At 41.6% G+C, this 20,705-nt stretch overlaps 1 protein-coding gene across 1 annotated transcript in view; it reads right to left on the reverse strand.

Moving 5' to 3' along the window:
- The window catches only part of LOC132817482 (endoplasmic reticulum junction formation protein lunapark-like), a 98,613-nt gene that overhangs the window by 67,677 nt on the left and 10,231 nt on the right, over positions 1 to 20,705 (reverse strand). The window contains exons 3-4 of the mRNA XM_060827941.1: positions 20,126 to 20,167; positions 1,217 to 1,404 (exon numbers count right to left, since the gene is read on the reverse strand). Coding sequence (XP_060683924.1) covers positions 1,217 to 1,404; positions 20,126 to 20,167 — 230 coding nt within the window. The remainder of the gene's footprint in view (positions 1 to 1,216; positions 1,405 to 20,125; positions 20,168 to 20,705) is intronic.

The raw sequence follows: 20,705 nt of genomic DNA on the forward strand, positions 1-20,705 counted from the left end.
AATCATGATATCACATTATTTGCCTTCAAGTCCTCTAGCATCCCTCCTAGGATCAGAGAGAATTTTAAAGATCAATGTCAGTGCCCCTGAAATCTCCCTTAATATACACAGCAGCTTGAAATACATCTCATCTGGGACTGGATATTTATCCACATTCAAGCCCACTAAAAGTACTAATATCTCCTCCCCATCAACACTAATACTTTTGAGTAGATCAAAGTACCCCCAAAATGTACCCATTTTTCTCAAGCTATGGAAATCTTTACAGAAAAAGGGCAATTCAGGTTTTGGAGTTGCATAGTGCAATTAAGTGAGAATAGGCAGACTTCTACTTAATAGAGGAAGCAAACATCATAGGGATAAGGCAAGAAATTGGAGGCGAGGATTATCAAATCTCACTGAATGGTGGAGCAGATTTGATGGACTGAATGGCCTACATTCTGTTCCTAAATCTTATGATCTTATAGCTAATCATCAGCCCAATGATTTGTTATCACAGGAATAGCAAACAGTGCAATCATCAGCAAACAGCACGATTTCTGACCTTATGTTGTAGAGAAAAGGTCACTGATGAAGCAGGTGAAGATAGCTCATGCAGGAGATAACCCTGAGGAGCTTCTTCAGTAAAGGCCCTAAGCAGTCCTGGCAGAGCCCAAACTAGGTTGACGTAAACATAATCTCAAGTTCCAAAACATGAAATAGTTAAATCTGAACTAACTGTCATGTAAATGTTGTTAAAGTAGGAAATAGATAATCAAATTAACTATGGAAGAGAAAAACATTAACAAATTCAATCGAAAGATGGAGAATTTTTAATAAATTATGTCTGCAGGAAGTATAACAGCCAGAGTAGAGTGATTTTTTTTTAAAGCTACCAAATCTATTAGTACATTCCTACTCAAATCAGATGATTTCTTCCAGGCAGTACAAGAATTTCAAAGGCACTTTTAATGATTCAGATGTTAACATTTTAATTCACATAAAATAGGCTATGCAGTTCATACAAACTGGAAAAGAGAGACAAACATTAATTATAATTTAATTCACTAAGTGGGGTCTTCAATTATTAGGTATTCACTTATGTGGGCTACAATATTAGTATGGCATATATTTTTCTAGCGATAAAATATATAATTTTCACCAATAAAAATAAAACTGGACTATGAAGACACCATTTTTCAAAGTGATCCAAACTGGCAATAGCCAGATTACTTACAGTAAGGGAAATAAAAATCCTGGAAGCGCCAAGGTTAGTCGTGCATCCCATTCTTCTGGAAAGCACCACATGTACACAATTATAAAGGTTATGATGTAAAGTGTGGATGAATACAGAACCAGTCTTCCAATCCAGATCTTCTGCAGTCTTTGATTTTTTTCCCTGAATTCTTCCAATGCATTTATTTCCTATCAATAAAAAAAACTTGGTTCAAATTAGAGAGAATAAAATAGACTAAATTATCAAAAAGATTAGTTTTAGACAACTGGATAAAAACAAACAAACAAACAGGTAGACTTAAATGCTAGTTTGGAAATGTTCCACTACGTACAAGTAGCACTGCCACTCTAATACTATACTACCAACATTTTTGATCTCATTTGGATAACAGGGGTTACATTTTGTAATGCTACCTTAAAATATGATTTGTCACAACAATAGCTATCAATCCTGCTTCTCAAAGCTGAATTTTTATCAGACTGGAATCGATCAAGTTACAAAAGAAATGGGAATAACATAAAACATTTTATGCATCCTATTATGAAAACAAATTAAGTTGCTAAGTAATTTAGCTCTAAATGAAAATCATTTTTTCAGTCTGTTTATGATACCTTCCAAATTCAAACAGTTTTGCATCCCCTAGAGAAAAATATATTTCAAAATGCATATCTTACCATTTGAAGGAGATATTAGTAACAGATCTCAACTTATAGAAAGACTGTAAATCCATTATTTTAACCTGACCCTTCTGATATTACATCCTTTCTGAAATGCTGCTTAAACTTCTACTTTTCACCTTTCATTTGCAGCAGCATGCACACGATTCTTATTCCTTTTTCTTTTTACTTGTCTATTTGTTCTCATACAATTCTATTCTCTCCCTCCCATTATTTAAAACAGAAAATTTCCAGCTATTTCTTTTAAGCCATAGCATAGTTCTCAGGCGAAAGTAATCTAACATGGTTCAAGGCAATTCCTACCTACAAGACTTAGTAATAACATTGTTGATAACATTGACTGCTATGTCAAAGCAGTGGGTGAGGGACAATAATCCAAGAACTTTTTTTTTAAATCCAATGTTGTCTCATGTCCAAGCTAAGCATTAAGTATATTACCTTTAAGTAGTCATGGACAAACTACATTGAACGGTCTAAAAATAACAAGTTAAAGGCTGCAGACTTGGATGCTTATGGTGTAGAATTCCTTTGGCCAACATACCAGCCCTGACAAAAGCCCTTCCAATATTAAAAATTGCCACAGATGTACCAGACCATAATGTGCTGGTCAGAGATGACTGGTAGTGGTTTAACTAGGGGGTCAAAACACACCAGGCAAGGTGAGAGCCTAAGAAAGTGACACAGTAACCTCGGCAGTGCAGGAACTAAATACATGATGTTGGCATCACTCTGCATTGCAAACTAGCAATACCAGCTAACTTAGCTGAACGCCTTGACCTTCTCTCTACCAATGCTGCCTAATACTCTACGAATATCCTGGAAAGAAAAGATAACCCATTATGTATTTTGGTTTTCATAAACAATTGCCTCCCCCCAGGCCTCTTTCAAATCTACCAGTCTCATCTCCCCCCAAAACAAACCACTGTTTACCCTTTTAAAAGTCAGAGTTAGACAGTACAGAAACAGGCCCTTCAATCCATCTCTTCTGCGCCAACCAAATATCCGAAACTGATATAGTCCCATTTGCCACATTTGGCCCTTTTCGCTTTAAACCTTTCCTATTCATGTACCCATCCAGATGCCTTTTAAATGCTGTAATTGTATCCACCTTCAACTACCATCCTTTGCATGAAAAAGTTGACTCGCAGGTCCTTTTTCAATCTTTCCCCCCCTCACCTTAAATCTATGCCCTCTCGTTTTAGTCTCCTCTACCATGGGCAAATGACCTCAGCTATTCACCCTATCCATGCCCCACATAATGTTATAAACCTCCCCTCAGCCACTGACATTCCAGGAATAATAGTCCCAGCCTCTCCCTTTCAACAGACCCTCCAACCCTGGCAACATCCTTGTAAATCTTTTTGGAACCCTTTCAAGTTTAACAACATCATTCCTATTGGAGGGAGACGAGAATTGAATGCAGTATTCCAAATCAGAACTACCTAAACAAGCCATAAGTGCACCTTTGCTCAAAACCTTTAACACATTGTTCTCACTACCAATGAGGAAAAGACCATAATTCCCTGTTTGCTACCTCTTTTTTTAAAATATTAGCTACCCTCCAATCTGTAAGGACTGTTCCAGAGTCTGGAATCTTGGAAGGTGGCCATCAATACATCCACTGTTTCTATAATGACTTCCTTAAATACTCTAGGATGCAGATTATGAGGCCCTAGGGACTTATCAGCCTTCAACGCCATCAATTTCCTTAACACCGTTTCCCAACCAATAATGATTTTCTTCAGTACCCTCCTCTCACTAGACCCTGTGTTTCCCAACATTTTCAGGATGTCACTTGTGTCTTCCATTGTGAAAGCAGAACCAAACCATGTATTTAATTGGGCTGCCATCTCTTAGTTGCCCATTATAATTTCCCTGCTTCTGACTATAACAGACCGTCATTTGTCTTGACTAATTTTTTCCTCTTCACATACCTTAGAATCTTTTGCAACCAATGTTCCCAGCAAGTTTACCCTTGTTATTTTTAAATTCTCTCTTGAAACGTGGGCATCATTGGCTACCCAGCATTTATTGCCCATCGCTAGTTATGCTTGAAAGGGGGTGGTGAGCTGTCTTCTTCGATCACTGCAGTCTACGTACTGTAGATTGACCCTCAATGCTACTGGGGAGGGAATTCCAGGATTTTAACCCAGCAACAACGAAGCAAATGCAACATATTTCCATGTCAGGATGGTGAATGGCTTGGAGGTGAGCTTGTTGGCAGTGGTTTCCCAGGTATCTGCTGCTCTTGTCCTTCTAGATGAGAGAAGTGGTGTTGGATTAAATGCTGTCTGAGGAACTTGGGCAAATTACTATCATGCTCAGTAGCAGCAGTGTATACAGTCTACAAGATGCATCGGTGGTGGAGGAAATGGATGCTGATGCATGTGGTGCCAGAGGTGCACGCATCCATGCAAGTGGGGAGTAGTCACTTACACTCCTGATTTGTGTCTTGCAGATGCTGGACTGGCTTTGGCAAGTCAGGAGCTGGGTTATTCACTGCAGTATTCCAAGTCTCTGACTTGCTTTTGTAGCCATTGTAATTTTGCAGTGAGTCCAATTGAGTTTCTGATCAATTGCAACTCTCAGGATGTTGACAGTGGGGGATTCAGTGATGGTAATACCATTGAATGTTATGGGGTGGTGATTAGATTATCCCTTATTGGAAAGAGCCATTACCCAACATTTGTGTGGCATGAAAGCTAGCTACTTGTCACTTTTCACCCCAAGGTTGGGTGTTATCCATGTCTTGCTGCATTTGGACATGGACTATTTCAGTATCTGAGTCATGAATAGTGCTGAACATTAAACAAATTTCCCTACTTCTAACATTATGACAGAGAAAGGTCGTTGATGAAGCAACTGAAGATGTTGGGCCTAGGTCACTATCGTGAGGAAATCTTGAAGAGATATCGTGAGGGATGCCATGGTCGTCCCTGCTGATTACACTTGCAGGAAGTGCACCCATCTCCAGCTCCTCCAAGACCGTGTTAGGGAACTGGAGCTGGAGTTGGATGAACTTTGGATTATTCATGAGGCAGAGGGGGTCATAGATCGGAGCTTTAGGGAAGTAGTAACTCCAAAGATTGTAGACAGATGTGTGACAGTGAGGGGGACTGGGAGGAAGCAGCCGGTGCAGAGACCCCCTGCGGCCATTCCCCTCAAGAACAAGTATACCGTTTTGGATACTTGTGGGGGGACGACTTACCAGGGGTAAGCAATGGGGTTCAGGCCTCTGGCATGGAGCCTATCCCTGTTGCTCAGAAGGGAAGGGTGGAGAAGAGCAGAGCAATAGTTATTGGAGACTCGATAGTTCGGGGCACAGATAGGCGGTTTTGTGGGGGCGAGAGAGACTCACGTTTGGTATGTTGCCTCCCAGGTGCAAGGGTACGTGATGTCTCTGATCGTGTTTTCCGGGTCCTTAAGGGGGAGGGGGAACAGCCCGAAGTCGTGGTGCACCTTGGCACCAACGACATAGGTAGGAAGAGGGATGAGGATGTTAGGCAGGTTTTCAGGGAGCTAGGTTGGAAGCTCAGAGTTAGAACAAACAGAGTTGTTGTCTCTGGTTTGTTACCCGTGCCACGTGACAGAGAGTCGAGGAATAGGGAGACAGAGCAGTTAAATGCGTGGCTACAGGGAGGGATTCCAGTTTCTGGATAACTGGGATTCTTTCTGGGGAAGGTGGGACCTCTATAAACATGATGGTCTACACCTGAACCTGAGGGGCACCAGTATCCTTGGGGGGAGGTTTGGTAGTGCTCTTTCAAGGGGTTTAAACTAACTCTGCAGGGGCATGGGAACCTAGACTGTAGTTTTAGGGTGCAGGACCTGGAGTGCAGGGAGGTTAGGAACATGGCATCAATCTCGAAGGAGGGTGCCTGTAAACAGGAAGGTATCTTGAAGTGTGTATACTTCAAAGCGAGAAGTACACGAAATAAGGTAGGTGAACTTGCAGCGTGGGTTGGTACTTGGGAGTTCGATGTTGTGGCAATTACGGAGACATGGGTAGAACAAGGACAAGATTGGTTGTTGCAGGTTCCAGGGTTTAAATGTTTCAGTAGGGTCAGAGGTGGGTGTAAAAGAGGGGGAGGTGTGGCATTGCTTGTCAAAGATAGTATTACAGCAGTGGAAAGGACGATGGATGAAGACTCGCCATCTGAGGTAGTTTGGCCTGAGCTTAGAAATAGGAAAGGCGAGGTCACCCTGTTAGGAGTTTTCTACAGGCCTCCTAATAGTCCTAGAGACGTAGAAGAAAGGATTGCGAGGATGATTCAGGAGAAGAGTGAAAGTAATAAGGTGGTTGTTATGGGGGACTTTAACTTTCCAGATATTGACTGGGAAAGCTTTAGCTCAAGTACGTTAGATGGGTCGGTGTTTGTCCAATGTGTGCAGGAGGGTTTCCTGACACAATATGTAGACAGACCAACAAGAGGTGAGCCCATACTGGATTTGGTTCTGGGTAACGAACCAGGCCAGGTGTTCGAATTGGAGGTAGGTGAGCACTTTGGGGACAGTGACCACAATTCGGTGACTTTTACTCTAGTGATGGAGAGGGATAAGTGTGCACTACAGGGCAAGAGTTATAGCTGGGGGCAGGGAAATTATGATGCGGTGCGCATTAATTAGGATGCGTGGCTTGGAAAAGTAGGCTTCAAGGGAAGGGTGCAATCGATATGTGGAGCTTGTTCAAGGAACAACTACTGAGTGTCCTTGATAAGTATGTACCTGTCAAGCAGGGAGGAAAGAGTCGTGTGAGGGAGCCGTGGTTTAATAAGGACTTGGAATCCCTTGTTAAAGGGAAAGGGCGGCCTATGTAAAGATGAGGCATGAACATTCAATTGGGGCGATTGAGTGTTAAGGTACCAAGGAAGGATCTAAAGAGAGCTAAGAGCAGCAAGGAGGGGTCATGAAAAGTCCTTGGTTGATAGGATTCGGGAAAACCCAAAGGCTTTCTATAGGTATGTCAAGAATAAAAGGATGACTAGGGTAGGAATAGGTCCCATCAAGGATAGTAGTGGGAAGTTGCATGTGGAGGCTGAAGAAATTGGGGAGACACCGAATGAATACTTTTCGTCAGTATTCACTCAGGAATAGGACATTGTTGCCGATGTGAATATTGAGTCACAATTAATTAGAATGGATGGCTTTGAGACATGTAGGGAAGAGGTGTTGGAAATTCTGGAAAGGGTGAATGTAGATAAGTCCCCTGGGCCTGATGGCATTTATCCTAGGATTCTCTGGGAAGCAAGGGAGGAGATTGCAGAGCCATTGGCTTGGTTTTTATGTCCTCGTTGTCTACGGGAATAGTGCCAGAAGACTGGAGGATAGCAAATGCGGTTCCCTTCTTCAAGAAGGGGAGTAGGGATAACCCTAGTAACTATAGGCCGGTGATTCTTACCTCTGTTGTGGGCAAAGTCTTAGAGAAAATTGTAAGGGATAGGATTTATGAACATCTGGATAGGAACAATGTGATCAAGGATAGTCAGCATGATTTTGTGAAGGGCCGGTCGTGCCTCACAAACCTTATTGAATTCTTTGAGAAGGTGACTAAGGAGGTGGAGGAAGGTAAAGCGGTTGATGTGGTGTATGTGGATTTTAGTAAGGCGTTTGATAAGGTTCCCCATGGTAGGCTACTGCAAAAAATACGGAGGTATGGCATTGAGGGGGAGTTGGAGGTTTGGATTAGGAATTGGCTGGCTGGAAGAAGACAGAGGGTAGTAGTTGATGGTAAAGGTTCATCTTGGAGTGCAGTTACCAGCGGTGTTCCGCAAGGATCGGTTTTGGGACCATTGCTGTTTGTCATTTTTATAAATGACCTGGAGGAGGGGCTAGAAGGTTGGGTGAGCAAGTTTGCGGATGATACGAAAGTCGGTGGAGTTGTTGACAGTGAGGAAGGATGTGGCAGGTTACAGCGGGATATAGATAAGCTGCAGAGCTGGGCAGAAAGGTGGCAAATGGAGTTCAATGTCGCTAAGTGTGAAGTGATTCACTTTGGTAAGAATAACAAGAAGCTGGAGTACTGGGCTAATGGTCGGATACTTGGTAGTGTGGATGAGCAGAGGGATCTTGGTGTCCACGTACACAGATCTCTGAAAGTTGCCACCCAGGTAAATAGTGCTGTGAAGAAGGCATATGGTGTACTGGCTTTTATTGGTAGAGGAATTGAGTTCCGGAGTCCTGGAGGTCATGTTGCAGTTGTATAAGACTCTGGTGCGGCCGCATCTGGAGTATTGTGTGCAGTTTTGGTCGCCATACTATAGGAAGGATGTGGAGGCACTGGAACGGGTGCAGAGGAGGTTTACCAGGATGTTGCCTGGTATGGTAGGAAGATTGTATGAGGAAAGGCTGAGGCACTTGGGGCTGTTTTCATTGGAGAAAAGAAGGTTTAGGGGTGACTTGATAGAGGTGTACAAGATGATTAGGGGTTTAGATAGGGTTGACCATGAGAACCTTTTTCCACGTATGGAGTCAGATATTACGAGGGGGCAAAGCTTTAAATTAAGGGGTGGTAGGTGTAGGACAGATGTTAGGGGTAGATTCTTTACTCAGCGAGTCGTGAGTTCATGGAATGCCCTGCCAGTAACAGTGGTGGACTCTCCCTCATTATGGGCATTTAAACAGGCATTGGGGGGGGGGGGGATCCAAGATGGCGGCGACCCAGCAAGACTGAGTCCACAGTGCTCTGCCCAAAACTTGGGAAAAGTGGGCTATCCACCCCCACCATACTCACTAAACCATTTATAATAGTTGTTAACCTTAAATAGTTACCTATTAGTACATTTAAATAGTCTAATACTAGCTGGAAAATGAGTAAAGGGAAGGGAACAGGTGGCTCTAAGAAAGCAGGGACCCCTCCCCCACCCTCTCCCTCTTCAGCTGCAACAAAGGTGTCTTCAGCTACTTCAGGAGATTTACCAATGAAGAAGAGCTTTGAGGAGATGTTTGCCAGGTGGGAGGCGAAGATTGATGCTTTTATCGATGAGTCTCAGCAGAGCAGAGAAGCACTATCAGCCGAGCTGCAGAAGCAGGGCAGAGACATTCAGGAATTGGGGTGCCGAGTCAGAGAGGTGGAGTCGAAGGCCGCAGCCTCAGAGACTGGGATAAAATCAACAGCTGACCACATCCGTTTTCTCGAGAATCGAGTCCAGAACCTAGAAAACCACATTGATGACCTCGAAAATCGATGTCGTAGAAAAAATATTCGGTTGTTGGGCCTGCCCGAGCAGGAAGAGGGAGGTCAGCTGACAGCATTCTTAGAGCATTGGCTGCCACAACTTTTAAATCTGCATAATGGATCAGGCCGGGTTAGGGTAGAATGGGCCTACCGGGTCACAGTACGTGGGCCCGGCTCAGCCCAGCGCCCACGCCCAGTCCTGTTCCAGCTGCAGAGCTATAGGGAGAGGCAGATGCTCCTGGAAGCCTCAAGAAATCTGGGAAAAGATCCCCAAGCTATGACCCACAAAGGATCCAGGATCATGCTGTTCCAGGACTTCTCCCCAGCTTTGGTCCGAAAGAGGAAGGCATTCGATGAGGCGAAGAAGCGTTTAAGGGACTTAAATATCCAGTACACCTTACGATATCCAGCGACGCTACGCCTTAGCCACGAAGGATCCATATATAACTTCGGATCACCGGAGAAGGCTAAGGAATTCTTGGACTCTCTTAAATAAACTGTAAGAGATTGTGGACGCTGGTCTGCCTTTCCCATTATTTTGGTTTACATCCCTTCATCTTTTCTTATCTTTCCCCCTATGTGTGTATGTGTATATATATATATATATATATATTGGGGCGTTTGGTGAATGTTGATGGGGAGAGGTGGTTACCTTATTCTATTTTACTTCTGTTTTTAGGAGCGGGGTTGTTTTTCTTTCCCCTGTTATTTTGTGGTATTATATTTAAGTATTACATGTTGAGATTGTAATCTTATAGTTATATATGGTATTAATATTCCCAAATATATTTAGATGTGGGTGTGGGTGGGGTGTTCACTGTTAACTCTAGCTTTATATTATATTTGAATTCTCCTCATTTTATTGAGGAACACCTGGGTCAAGGGTGGGGCACTGGTTGGAAGAGGGTAAGATGGACTGTGGGAGAGGAAGTGACACTCCCTGGGAACAAGGGAGAAAATCTCCAATTCGGAATGTTTTATATTTTTTATACTTAGAAAGAGTTTTTTGTTATATTGTTTTGAGTGTATCAGAGAGTCTTTACTTTTGTAAATCTTGTATGCTCCATGCTCGGGATATTCTAGATAGGGTTTCCCCTCCCGAGGGGTCTCGGATCTGTCCAGATGATTATGGCTGAACAGTCGGTTAAGTGGTGCACCTGGAATGTCAGGGGGAGTAATTCGCCAGTTAAAAGGAAGAAAATATTATCAAATCTTAAGAAGGAGAGAGTTGATATAGCTCTCCTACAGGAGACACACCTGTCGGATAAAGAACACTTAAAATTACGACAGGGCGGATTTGATCAGGCCTTTTTTTCCTCTTTTAATTCAAAAAGCAGGGGAGTTGTTATCCTTGTCCGGAAGAACTTCCCTTTGAAAATTCTAAATCAGATAAAAGACGAATCTGGACGATATATTTTGATTAAAGCCCTCATAAATGGAGAGGAATATGGGATCTTAAATGTATACTGCCCCCCGGCACACCCCTTTAAATTCATAACGGAAGCTTTTTCAAAACTGATGGCCTTTGGTGCCCGTCATACAATTATAGGGGGAGACTTTAATTGTATTATGGATCCGGAAATAGACAGGATTCCCAAGAGTGCCGCTGGAGTATCTCCCAGATCTAGACAACTGGCGGACCTGAATAAAGAATTAGGATTGGTAGATGTATGGAGATGTCTCCATCCACAGGGTAGAGATTTTCTTTCTACTCTAATCCACATAAATGTCACACAAGAATTGATATGTTTTTTGCCCCATCGATTTTTCTAAACTCTATAGCAACCTGTAAAATAGGTACTATAGCAATCTCTGACCATGCCACTGTATACATGGAAACTAAGGTAAAGAACAATGGGACATCTGCTCGGCCTTGGCGTATGGACCCCTTCCTGATAAAAGGTAGCAAATTTTTAAAGTACTTCTCCCAAGAACTTAAAACTTTTTTAGAAATTAATACTGGTACGGCTAGCAATCCGTCAATGATGTGGGAGACCATCAAAGCTTATGCACGAGGTTTGATCATCTCCTATTCAGCGACCCAGAGGAAAATGAAGGGAGAGCAACAGCGTCTGCTCGAAGCTCGCCTAAAAGCAGCCGAAACAGCATACGCTGATAGACCTTCTATCACAAAATTGCAGAGGATTACAGCTCTTAGGACAGCTTTAAACACCGCGCTTACTCAAACGGCTAAAAGGGAAATATTATTTGCGAAACAAAGATTATATGAGTATGGCGACAAACCGGGTAGATACTTAGCATTTCTTGCAAAGAAAAAGAAAGCCCCTCAAACTATTCCGACCATCAAGGAAAGTACAGGTACCCTGACTCATGATCATAAAAAGATCAATGCGACCTTTAAAGAATTTTATTCTGAACTATATAGATCGCAGGATTGTGAAGATAGGATTAGGAGGATGCAGTCATTTTTTAAAAATTTGACCTTCCCGGGCCTGACTCCAGAACAGGTGTCGGCCCTAAATACCCCTTTAACAGTCCAAGAAATACTTGAGGCAATTAGGCAACTTCAGAGCGGAAAAAAAACCGGGCCCGGATGGTTTTCAAGCTGAATTCTATAAAGAATTTACAGGAATATTGGTTGACCCACTTATGGATATGTATAATTTTGCGCATAGTCAGGTCTGTCTCCCGCCCACGCTGAAAGAAGCAAATATTTCTCTTATCCTCAAAAAAGGAAAAGACCCAGAAGATTGTGCATCTTACAGACCAATATCCTTATTAAATGTAGACTTTAAAATTCTCTCAAAAATGTTAGCACTAAGACTAGAAAGGGTACTGCCATATATTATAAAGGAGGACCAGACGGGATTTATTAAGGGCCGCAGATCATCCAATAATATCAGAAGGGTCTTGAATATGATCCAAGCCTGTCATCAGGGAAAGATACCAGGAGTAGTAATTTCATTGGATGCGGAAAAGGCATTTGATAGGGTTGAATGGTCATATTTATTTTACACATTGGAAAGGTTTGGCGTTGGACAGGTGTTTACCAAATGGGTTTCAACATTGTATAATGACCCCAAAGCAGCTGTTATTACTAATGGGTTAAGATCGGATGGCTTCAGTGTGGGTAGGGGCTGCCGTCAAGGATGTCCTCTCTCACCATTGTTGTTTACACTGATAATCGAACCATTAGCAGAAGCCATCCGGACTGATCGTAATATAACGGCCCCGAGGATTGGTACAGGTAAACACAAAATTACCCTCTATGCAGATGACGTTCTCTTATTCCTCAGTAATCCTTTAATGTCAGTGCCTCGTCTAATTCAAGTTATTAATACATTTAGTGCATTCTCAGGCTATAAAATTAATTTTTCAAAATCGGAAGCCATGCCAATGGGTGGTCTGGCTATGATACCCCACTTAATGGACGGATCCCCTTTTCCCTTCCGTTGGTCCCTGGAGGGCTTCTTATATTTAGGTATTTTTATCACGCCAGTATTTGATCAGCTGTATAGGGCTAATTTTGTACAATTAATGGAAAGGATAAGGCAGGACCTCCAGCGATGGAGAGACCTTCCGACTTCCTGGCTAGGGAGAATAGCATTAATTAAAATGAATGTTCTGCCCCGTCTCTTATATCCTATGAGAATGCTCCCGCTGATGCTGCCAAGGCTAGCCCTATGTAAATTATATGGCTGGTTGGGCTCCTTTATTTGGAACCATAGACGGCCCCTTATTAAGCTGAAGAAGCTACAGCTTCCACAGGCAAGGGGAGGACTGGACTTCCCAGACTTTAGGAAATATCAGTTAAGCTCCTTACTAAGTTACATAGCTGATTGGGTTTCATCTGATCCACAATCAATTTGGCTGGATATCGAAGCCTCCTAAGTAAAATACCCACTTATTAACCTTTTATTTTCAGATAAGAGGAAAATCATTACAGACCACTGTAAAAATCCCATAATATTAAACACAATTAAGGCCTGGAATATAATGCGGCAAAATGAGGGTAACTCACATAAAACATCCCCCCATGCACCAATAGTAGGCGCATGGGGATTCCAACCGGGGATTACAGATGCCACCTTTAAACTCTGGAGATCCAGGGGCATCTCATGCTTAGGGGACCTATTTAAAGATGGGATCCTGATGTCCTTTGAGCAGCTGCGCCTGAAATTCGGAATACCTAATGGGGATCTCTTTCGATACTTCCAAGTTCGAGATTATATACAGAGGAAGACTACATTAATAGATAGTCTTTATAAATCAGACAGAGAACGTAATGTCTTACGACCAGCGGGGGCATCCTCCGTTAGTACTATATACCATTTGCTACATGATGGAGTCTCAGGAGACATGGATGACCTGCTTAAAACATGGGAGCAGGACTTGGGGCTAGAAATCTCTGAGGATATGTGGAATGACATTTGGGAAAATGCTAGAAGAATTGCTATCTGTAACAGAACTCAGGCTATCCAACTAAAGATACTTCATAGGGCCCATATAGCTCCGGCTCGACTGGCAAAATTTAAGGCAGGAGCATCTCCAATGTGTCCTAAATGCAAAATAGAGGTGGGTACTCTTGTACATTGTCTGTGGACTTGTCAGAAAATCCGCAGATACTGGACTAAAGTGGCAAATACCCTGACAGAAATTTTAGGAACGGAAATTAGGGTGGACCCTGTATCTCTCCTTTTGGGCTTTTCGAACCTCTCATCTCTGGATATGCATGGGAAGAGACTATTTTCTATTCTCTCTTTCTGTGCAAGGAAAAATATTTTGGTGAACTGGGTGGCTGAGGGGCCCCCCTGGACTTTCAAATTGGCACAGATTAATTATGGAATATATCCCCCTTGACTTCCTCACAAATATGGTGCACCGAAAGACTGAATTATTTTATAAAATATGGCAGCCCTTTTTGAATTATATAAATGCAGATATTTCGGCTATCCTAACAAGGGCTTTTATTTAGTGAAGATTTCAGACCGGGCTGCTCCGGGGCCCCTTGGGAGAGGAATCCTGCGCGAATACGGGTTTTATTATATTTGATGTTTATACATTCTGAGCATGTAAGAGACTTAGGTATACATTCTGGTTAGTTATAGGTTAGATTAGTAGAAAGTTGAGTTTTTTTTTCTTTTTTCGTTTTTTTTTTCTTTTTTGTTTTCTTTCTTTCTCTTTTCTTTGTTAAATTATGACTATTGTATATATGATTTAATTGTACATCAATGTTTGTATTTGAGAGTTTTGTTTATTTTTGTAAATTTGCAAAAATGTTAAATTTCAATAAAAATATCAATATTAAATTTCAAAAAAAAACAGGCATATGGAGGAAAGTGGGCTAGTGTAGGTTAGGTGGGCTTGGATCAGCGCAACATCGAGGGCCGAAGGGCCTGTACTGCGCTGTATTTTTCTATGTTCTAGGTTTTATTTCCTGGAATGGAGATGACTAACCTCCAACCACAACCATCCTCTTTTGTACCAGGTATGATTCCAAGCAGCGGAACATTTTCCTACCCAATTCCTACTGACTGCAGTTTTGCTAGGGGTCCTTGATGCCATACTCAGTGTAATGCAGCCTTGACATCATGCTCTCATTCTGGAATTCAACTTAATTCTTATTTGAAGGCAAGGCTGTAATGAAGTCTGAAGCTCAGCTGCCTTGGTGGAACCCAAATTGGGAATCAATTAGCTTATTGCTAACCAAGTACTGCTTCATTGTACTATTGATAACTCTTTTCACCACTTTACTGATGATCAAAACTATGCTGTTGGGGCACTAGACTGGCCAGGTTAGATTTGTCTTGCTTCTTCAATAAAGGACATACCTGGGCAATTTTCCACACTGTCAGGTAGACAGTGTTGTAGTTACACTGGAATAGCTTGGCTAGATTTTCAGCAATCCCTGGTTCACGTCTTCAGTATTATTGTTGGAGTGTTGTAGTGCCTGCAGTCTTTGCAGTCTCTAGTCATTTCGGGAGATCATGTGGAGTGAATTGAATCGGCTGAAAACTGGCAACTGTGATGTAGGGGACCTCTGGAGGAAACAGAATGGATCATCTACTCAGCATTTCTGGCTAATGGCAAGGCAGTCATTCTCACCTCACTTCTGGAAGTCAGTCTTCTTGGATCAAGGGTGCAATGAGGCCAGGAGTTGACAGGAACTGGTGAAACCCAAACTAAGCATCCATGAGCGAATTATTCCTTAGCAAGTGCTGCTTGATATCATTGTCAATAATCCTTCCAGCATTTTGCCAATGATCACAAATAGACTGACTGGGTAGTAATTAGCTTGGCTGGAAGAGTCCTGCTTTTTGTGCACAAGACATACCTGAGCAATTTTCCACATTGTTGGATAGATGCCAGTGTTGTAGATTGTATTATTTCTGGGGCAGAAGTCTTTAGTATTATTGCAGGAATGTTATCAGTGTTCAGACCATTTACAGAATTCACTGCCTTCAGCAGTCTCTTGATAGGATATGGATTGAATCAAGTTGTATGAAGACTGGCATTGGTGATGCTCTGGACATCAGGATGAGGCTCAACAGATAATCCATTTCTTGCTTCAGCTCAGGATAGATGCAAAAGCATCAGCCACGATGTCACAAATTGTAACGACATACCATTTTGCTAATGCTAATAATGCAGCATCTTAGATACATCCTTTGTCTTCAGCAAAAGGAGTTCCACGGAATAGATTTTAAAAATTCATTTCTGGGTGTGAGCATTGCTGGCTGGCTTGAAGTTATAGCCTTTCCCTAGCAGCCCTTGAGAAAGTTTGGCTGGGTTGCCTTCTTGAATCACTTCAGAGCACCTATTGTAGGTGGACCAATCATGCCATTTGGTAGGGAATTCCAGGTCTTTGGCCCAGCATCAGTAAAGGAACAGCGATATATTTGCAAGTCATGTTGAGGAGTGGCTTGAAGGGGAAGTTTCAAGTGGTGTTCCTATGCATCTGCTGCCCTTGTCTTTCTGCAGGAAATGGTCACGAATTTGAAAGCTGCTGTCCGAGGATCTTCGGTGAAATTGTGCAGTGCATTTTGTCGATAGTACACACTGCTGGTACAGAACGTCAGGGAGTTGATTTTCATGGTGTGGCATCTACCTGTGGGAAATTGTCCAGATATGTCCAGTACATAAAAAGCAGGACAAATCCAACTTAGTGGATTTCTGTCCCATCAATCTACTCTCGGTCATCAATAAAGAGGTTTGGTTTAACCTGCATGGTGTCAAGCATCTGAAGTGTTGTTGGGACTGCACTTATCCAGGCAAATGGGGAGCATTCCATCACTCCCCTGATTTGTTCCTTACTGATGATGGACAAGCTTGGGGAGTCAGGTGCTGAGTTATTTGACACAGCATTCCCAACTTATGACCTGCTCTCGTAGACACTGTGCTTACGTGTTGAGTTTCTGGTCAATGGTGACCCCCAAGGATGTTGATCATGGGGGATTCAGTGATGGTAACACTACTGAATGTCAAGAGGTGGTGGTTGAATGGTCTCTTATTGGAGATGGTCATTGCCTTACATTTGTCTGACACAATGTTACTGGCCACTTGTGGCTGAAGCCTGATATCATCCAGATCTTGTGGCTTTTGAACATGGACTGCTTCAATATCTGAGTCATCGTGAATGGTGCTGAACATTGCAAAATTATCAGTGAACATCCTCACTTCTGACCTCATGGAGGGAGGGTCATTGATGAAGCAACTAAAGGTGAATGGGCCGAGGACACTGCCCGGAGGAACTCCCACAGAAATGTCCTGGAGTGGAGATAACTGATTTCCAACAATTACAACCATCTTCCTACTTGCCAGATATGACTTCAACCAGCAAAGAGTTTGCCCCCTCACATCCACTGATTCCAGTTTTGCTAGGGGTCCCTAATACCATACTGTCAAATGCAGCCTTGATGTCAAGGGCTGTCATTCTCATCTCTTGGTTCAAACACAGACAATAGAGCTAAGATTAATGAGGTCAGGAGGGGAATGGCCCTAGTAGAACGCAAACTGGGTGCCACTGAGCAGATTAATGCTGAGCAGGGTGCTGCTTGATATCACTACTGATGACACCTCCTGTAACTTTATTGATGATTGACAGTAGACTGATAGGACAGTAATCAGCTGGGTTGGATTTGTTCTGCTTTTTATGTATTGGACATATCTGGGCAATTGTCCACATTGTCATGTAGATGTCAGTGTTGTAACTGTACCAAAACAGCTTCGTTTGAGAAGTGGGAAGTTCTGGAGCACAAACCTTCAGTATTATTGGCAGAATGTTGGCAGGGCCCAAAGTCTTTGCAATATCCAATGCCTCCAACAATTTCTTGATGTTACATGGAGTGAACCAAATTGGCTGAAGACTAATATCTAATGCTGGGGACTACTGGAGGAATGCTGGAATAACGAATGATGTCCTCCACAGAAAGCTGAAACTTCAGCTTCACAAGGAGGTTGCACTGATCACTCTGAATGACATAATGTGGATTGAAACAATCATTACAGATAGATTCACATGGTTACAGCTCATCACTACTTGACACATCATCTGGCATAGGCTCATCTGACAGTATGCTCTTTGTGACTCAGCAGTGTACCCAATAATGGAGCTTAAGTTTTCTGAATCAAGGTCAAAATCAAGAAGTAACACTTTGTCAGGGTTGCAGATGCTGGTGAAATTGTGATAACCAATAGGTTATCTAGATCTTGCTTCATATGCAATCGTAACATTGCTTTGAGTCCGAAGTTAACATCAAGGAGTCTGAAAACCCCTCTGCCTGACTGCACATCATTGTGCCACCATCTTGGCAGTCTGTTCCAATGAGGGAACAGAACCTTACCTCAGGATGGAAACAAAGAAATCTGGGGTTCATACTCAGAACCTTTAAGGTGGTCAGTTCATAAATTTATTGGACAGTTTTTTCAACTTGATTGTCAGTCTTCAATGCTGAGAAAGGAGCATTTTTCAGGACCCATTAGGCTGACCTTGTCTAATATATGGCCTGATTCAATATCAGTCTCATTGCCATTAGGTTTAGTTGATTTTCTCCTGATTGCTGAAATTTGTAGTGACAGCCTTAAAACAGAAGGGCTCTGTGCACTACTTCAGGTGGTCCTAAAGTACACTATTGAACAAGATCAGCTTTAGGAAAATATGGAATTGTATCTATGAAAATTACTGTAAGTTGTATGATTTGTATTAAATTTCTAGAGCTAGCTCAAAGATATAGATGCTCCAAAAACCTAACTGAAATATAGCCAAGGAACACCAAATGAGCCAAACATCGAGCTTCAACTCCTAATTTTACTGAAGTCCCAACATTATCCTCTCAGCATTGCAAAGGCCTCACTTCTCATGAGCCATTTCAAACCAAACCACTACTCTCCAATACAACCAAACTACAGAATCCCTAATCCGATGCTACAAAACCCAAACCTACACAGCAGTTTTCAAACTTGAACACTAACTTCCGTGATGCTGCCGAATCCCAGTAGAACTCCTCTTGCCCATGTAGCACATCTTAGTGTTCAGCGACAAGGCCCTCCACAGTCTTGCTAAACCCAAATGAATATCACAAACAGTTCTGCCAAATTTCACAACCAACCCACACTTCTGACAGCAGATTCTAAATCCATTCATCTCATCCAAGATTTGTTAAACTCCTTAGCCTTCAGATGTCAACTTTTCTACTTCATGTGTGGTGCATCATTCCCAATAGGCCGAAAAAGATATAAAATGAAGTAGATACAAAAGAGGAACAAGTGATGAAAACTCTGACCAAATTACAATGTGGTTATCTATTAATTTTTAAATTCAACTGTCACACTCCAGGTATTACATCGCCAAATTTCTATATCATATTTTAAAAGAAAAAAGTTAGCCTGTTTCCAACAGGAATCACTGTTACTTTTTTTTAAATAAAGCAAGAAGTTTGACTTCTAATGACAAAAACAAGCAGCTGCTGAGTTAGGCACAGCACTTTCAGCTGGAAGATGTATATCAACATACATATTACTAAATTTTAACAGAGTAATGCATTGTAAGTTATATAGTTCAACTTCCTTGTATTTGTACAATAATGTATCCACTGAATCAAGATAACCATCGTATAATAGTTAAAAAAAATACATTATGCACCCATCCATCTTATCAAATTGTTACACCTTCAAGTTTGAAACTATATGTCACACTATTAATGGATAAGTTCAAATGTCATTTTTGTCACTTACAAATAATATGCGATCTGAAAAATTGCATTTCTACTTCAGACATTTGGTTTTTCAGAAACCTTTTTGGTGCTTCAATTGGGTCCAGTGGCTCACTAACCTGCTTTGGAAGCGCATTATTGCAGGTCCATTATCAATGGTAGATTTTTTAAAATGTCATACATGCTAAACAAATTGCGTTCTCAATAATTCGCATCATTTTTTGACACTTTACTAAAACCTCAATGTATGGTGAAAGGAAGTTCATGTTTAACACTAGCATGGACTTGCTGGGCTACTTCTGCATTGTTCATGCTATAGAATTCTATGTAAATTTGTCAATGAATAAACAGAAATTTTCAGGTAGCATCAAGTTAGTTCAAAAAAACTACCAACTGACTATCAAACAGCCAATAACAATGCCTGGAATGTTGACAGAAAATCAATGAAAAGCTGATTTGCAATATCCTGGAGCTCTTTTTGCCAACAGTTTGTTTTTTTTCCCTCCTCCCCACTCCCCCAATACCGTCCCTCCCCTCCCCCAAATCAGCCACACAAACAAATTGGTGACAAACTTTGAAACGTAAAAACCCAAATAATCCGCAAAAATATTTGAAACTCAAACTACAAAACCGCTTGCTTATCTGAAATGCACACTATTAATTCTGCCCAAGTCCCAATCTTCTAATGCTGTCAATTCCTAAAATGGCCACTCAATCAGAATTGTTGTGCAATACTTACTGCAACTGGGGTTCTGCAATTGCGATGAAACTTTAAGTAGTAAACAACCCTAGAGATGGAGTATTATACAGCTGCAAACACAATAAGATCTAAAACCAACCAAAATAATGATTTATATTTAGAGAATGTAAAAGTGAAGAAAGGTACCTTGTCAATTTTTTCTAATACTTCTATAGTGGAAGGTTTTGCCTGCATTGAAAGAAACAAAAAAAAGTGTTAAATAAAAATAGTGAAATATATTGATATAACATGTTTAAATGAATTATACTGTACATTACTATGAAAAGAATTTATTGTTCCTTTTACAATGGGTGCATCCTCTGAATAGATGAGTTATGTTGAAAGTAAGATACCCTTCCAATGCAATGTCACTTAATAAAAGCTAATTACTGCAGATGCTGGAATCTGAAACTAAAAGAGAAAATGCTGGAAAACCTCAGCAGGTCTGGCAGCATCTGTAAGGAGAGAAAAGAACTGACGTTGAGTCTAAGTGACCCTTTGTCACTTAAGTTTGTTTAGGATGGAACAGTATCAGTCGTCTATGCAGGCATGCTTATGACTTGATTGCACACTTCATTATAAAACGACAAGTTATATGACATCGCTCCATGCACGAGTATCCTCTTCAACAAAATGTTAATACTTAAAAAAAAACAAACACTACTTATTGATATTAAAGCTTACTGTCAATCTTACATCAATATCCGCGTAAACTGCAGATTTATTT

This window comes from Hemiscyllium ocellatum, chromosome 7, assembly GCF_020745735.1.
Source record: "Hemiscyllium ocellatum isolate sHemOce1 chromosome 7, sHemOce1.pat.X.cur, whole genome shotgun sequence".
NCBI lineage: Eukaryota > Metazoa > Chordata > Chondrichthyes > Orectolobiformes > Hemiscylliidae > Hemiscyllium > Hemiscyllium ocellatum.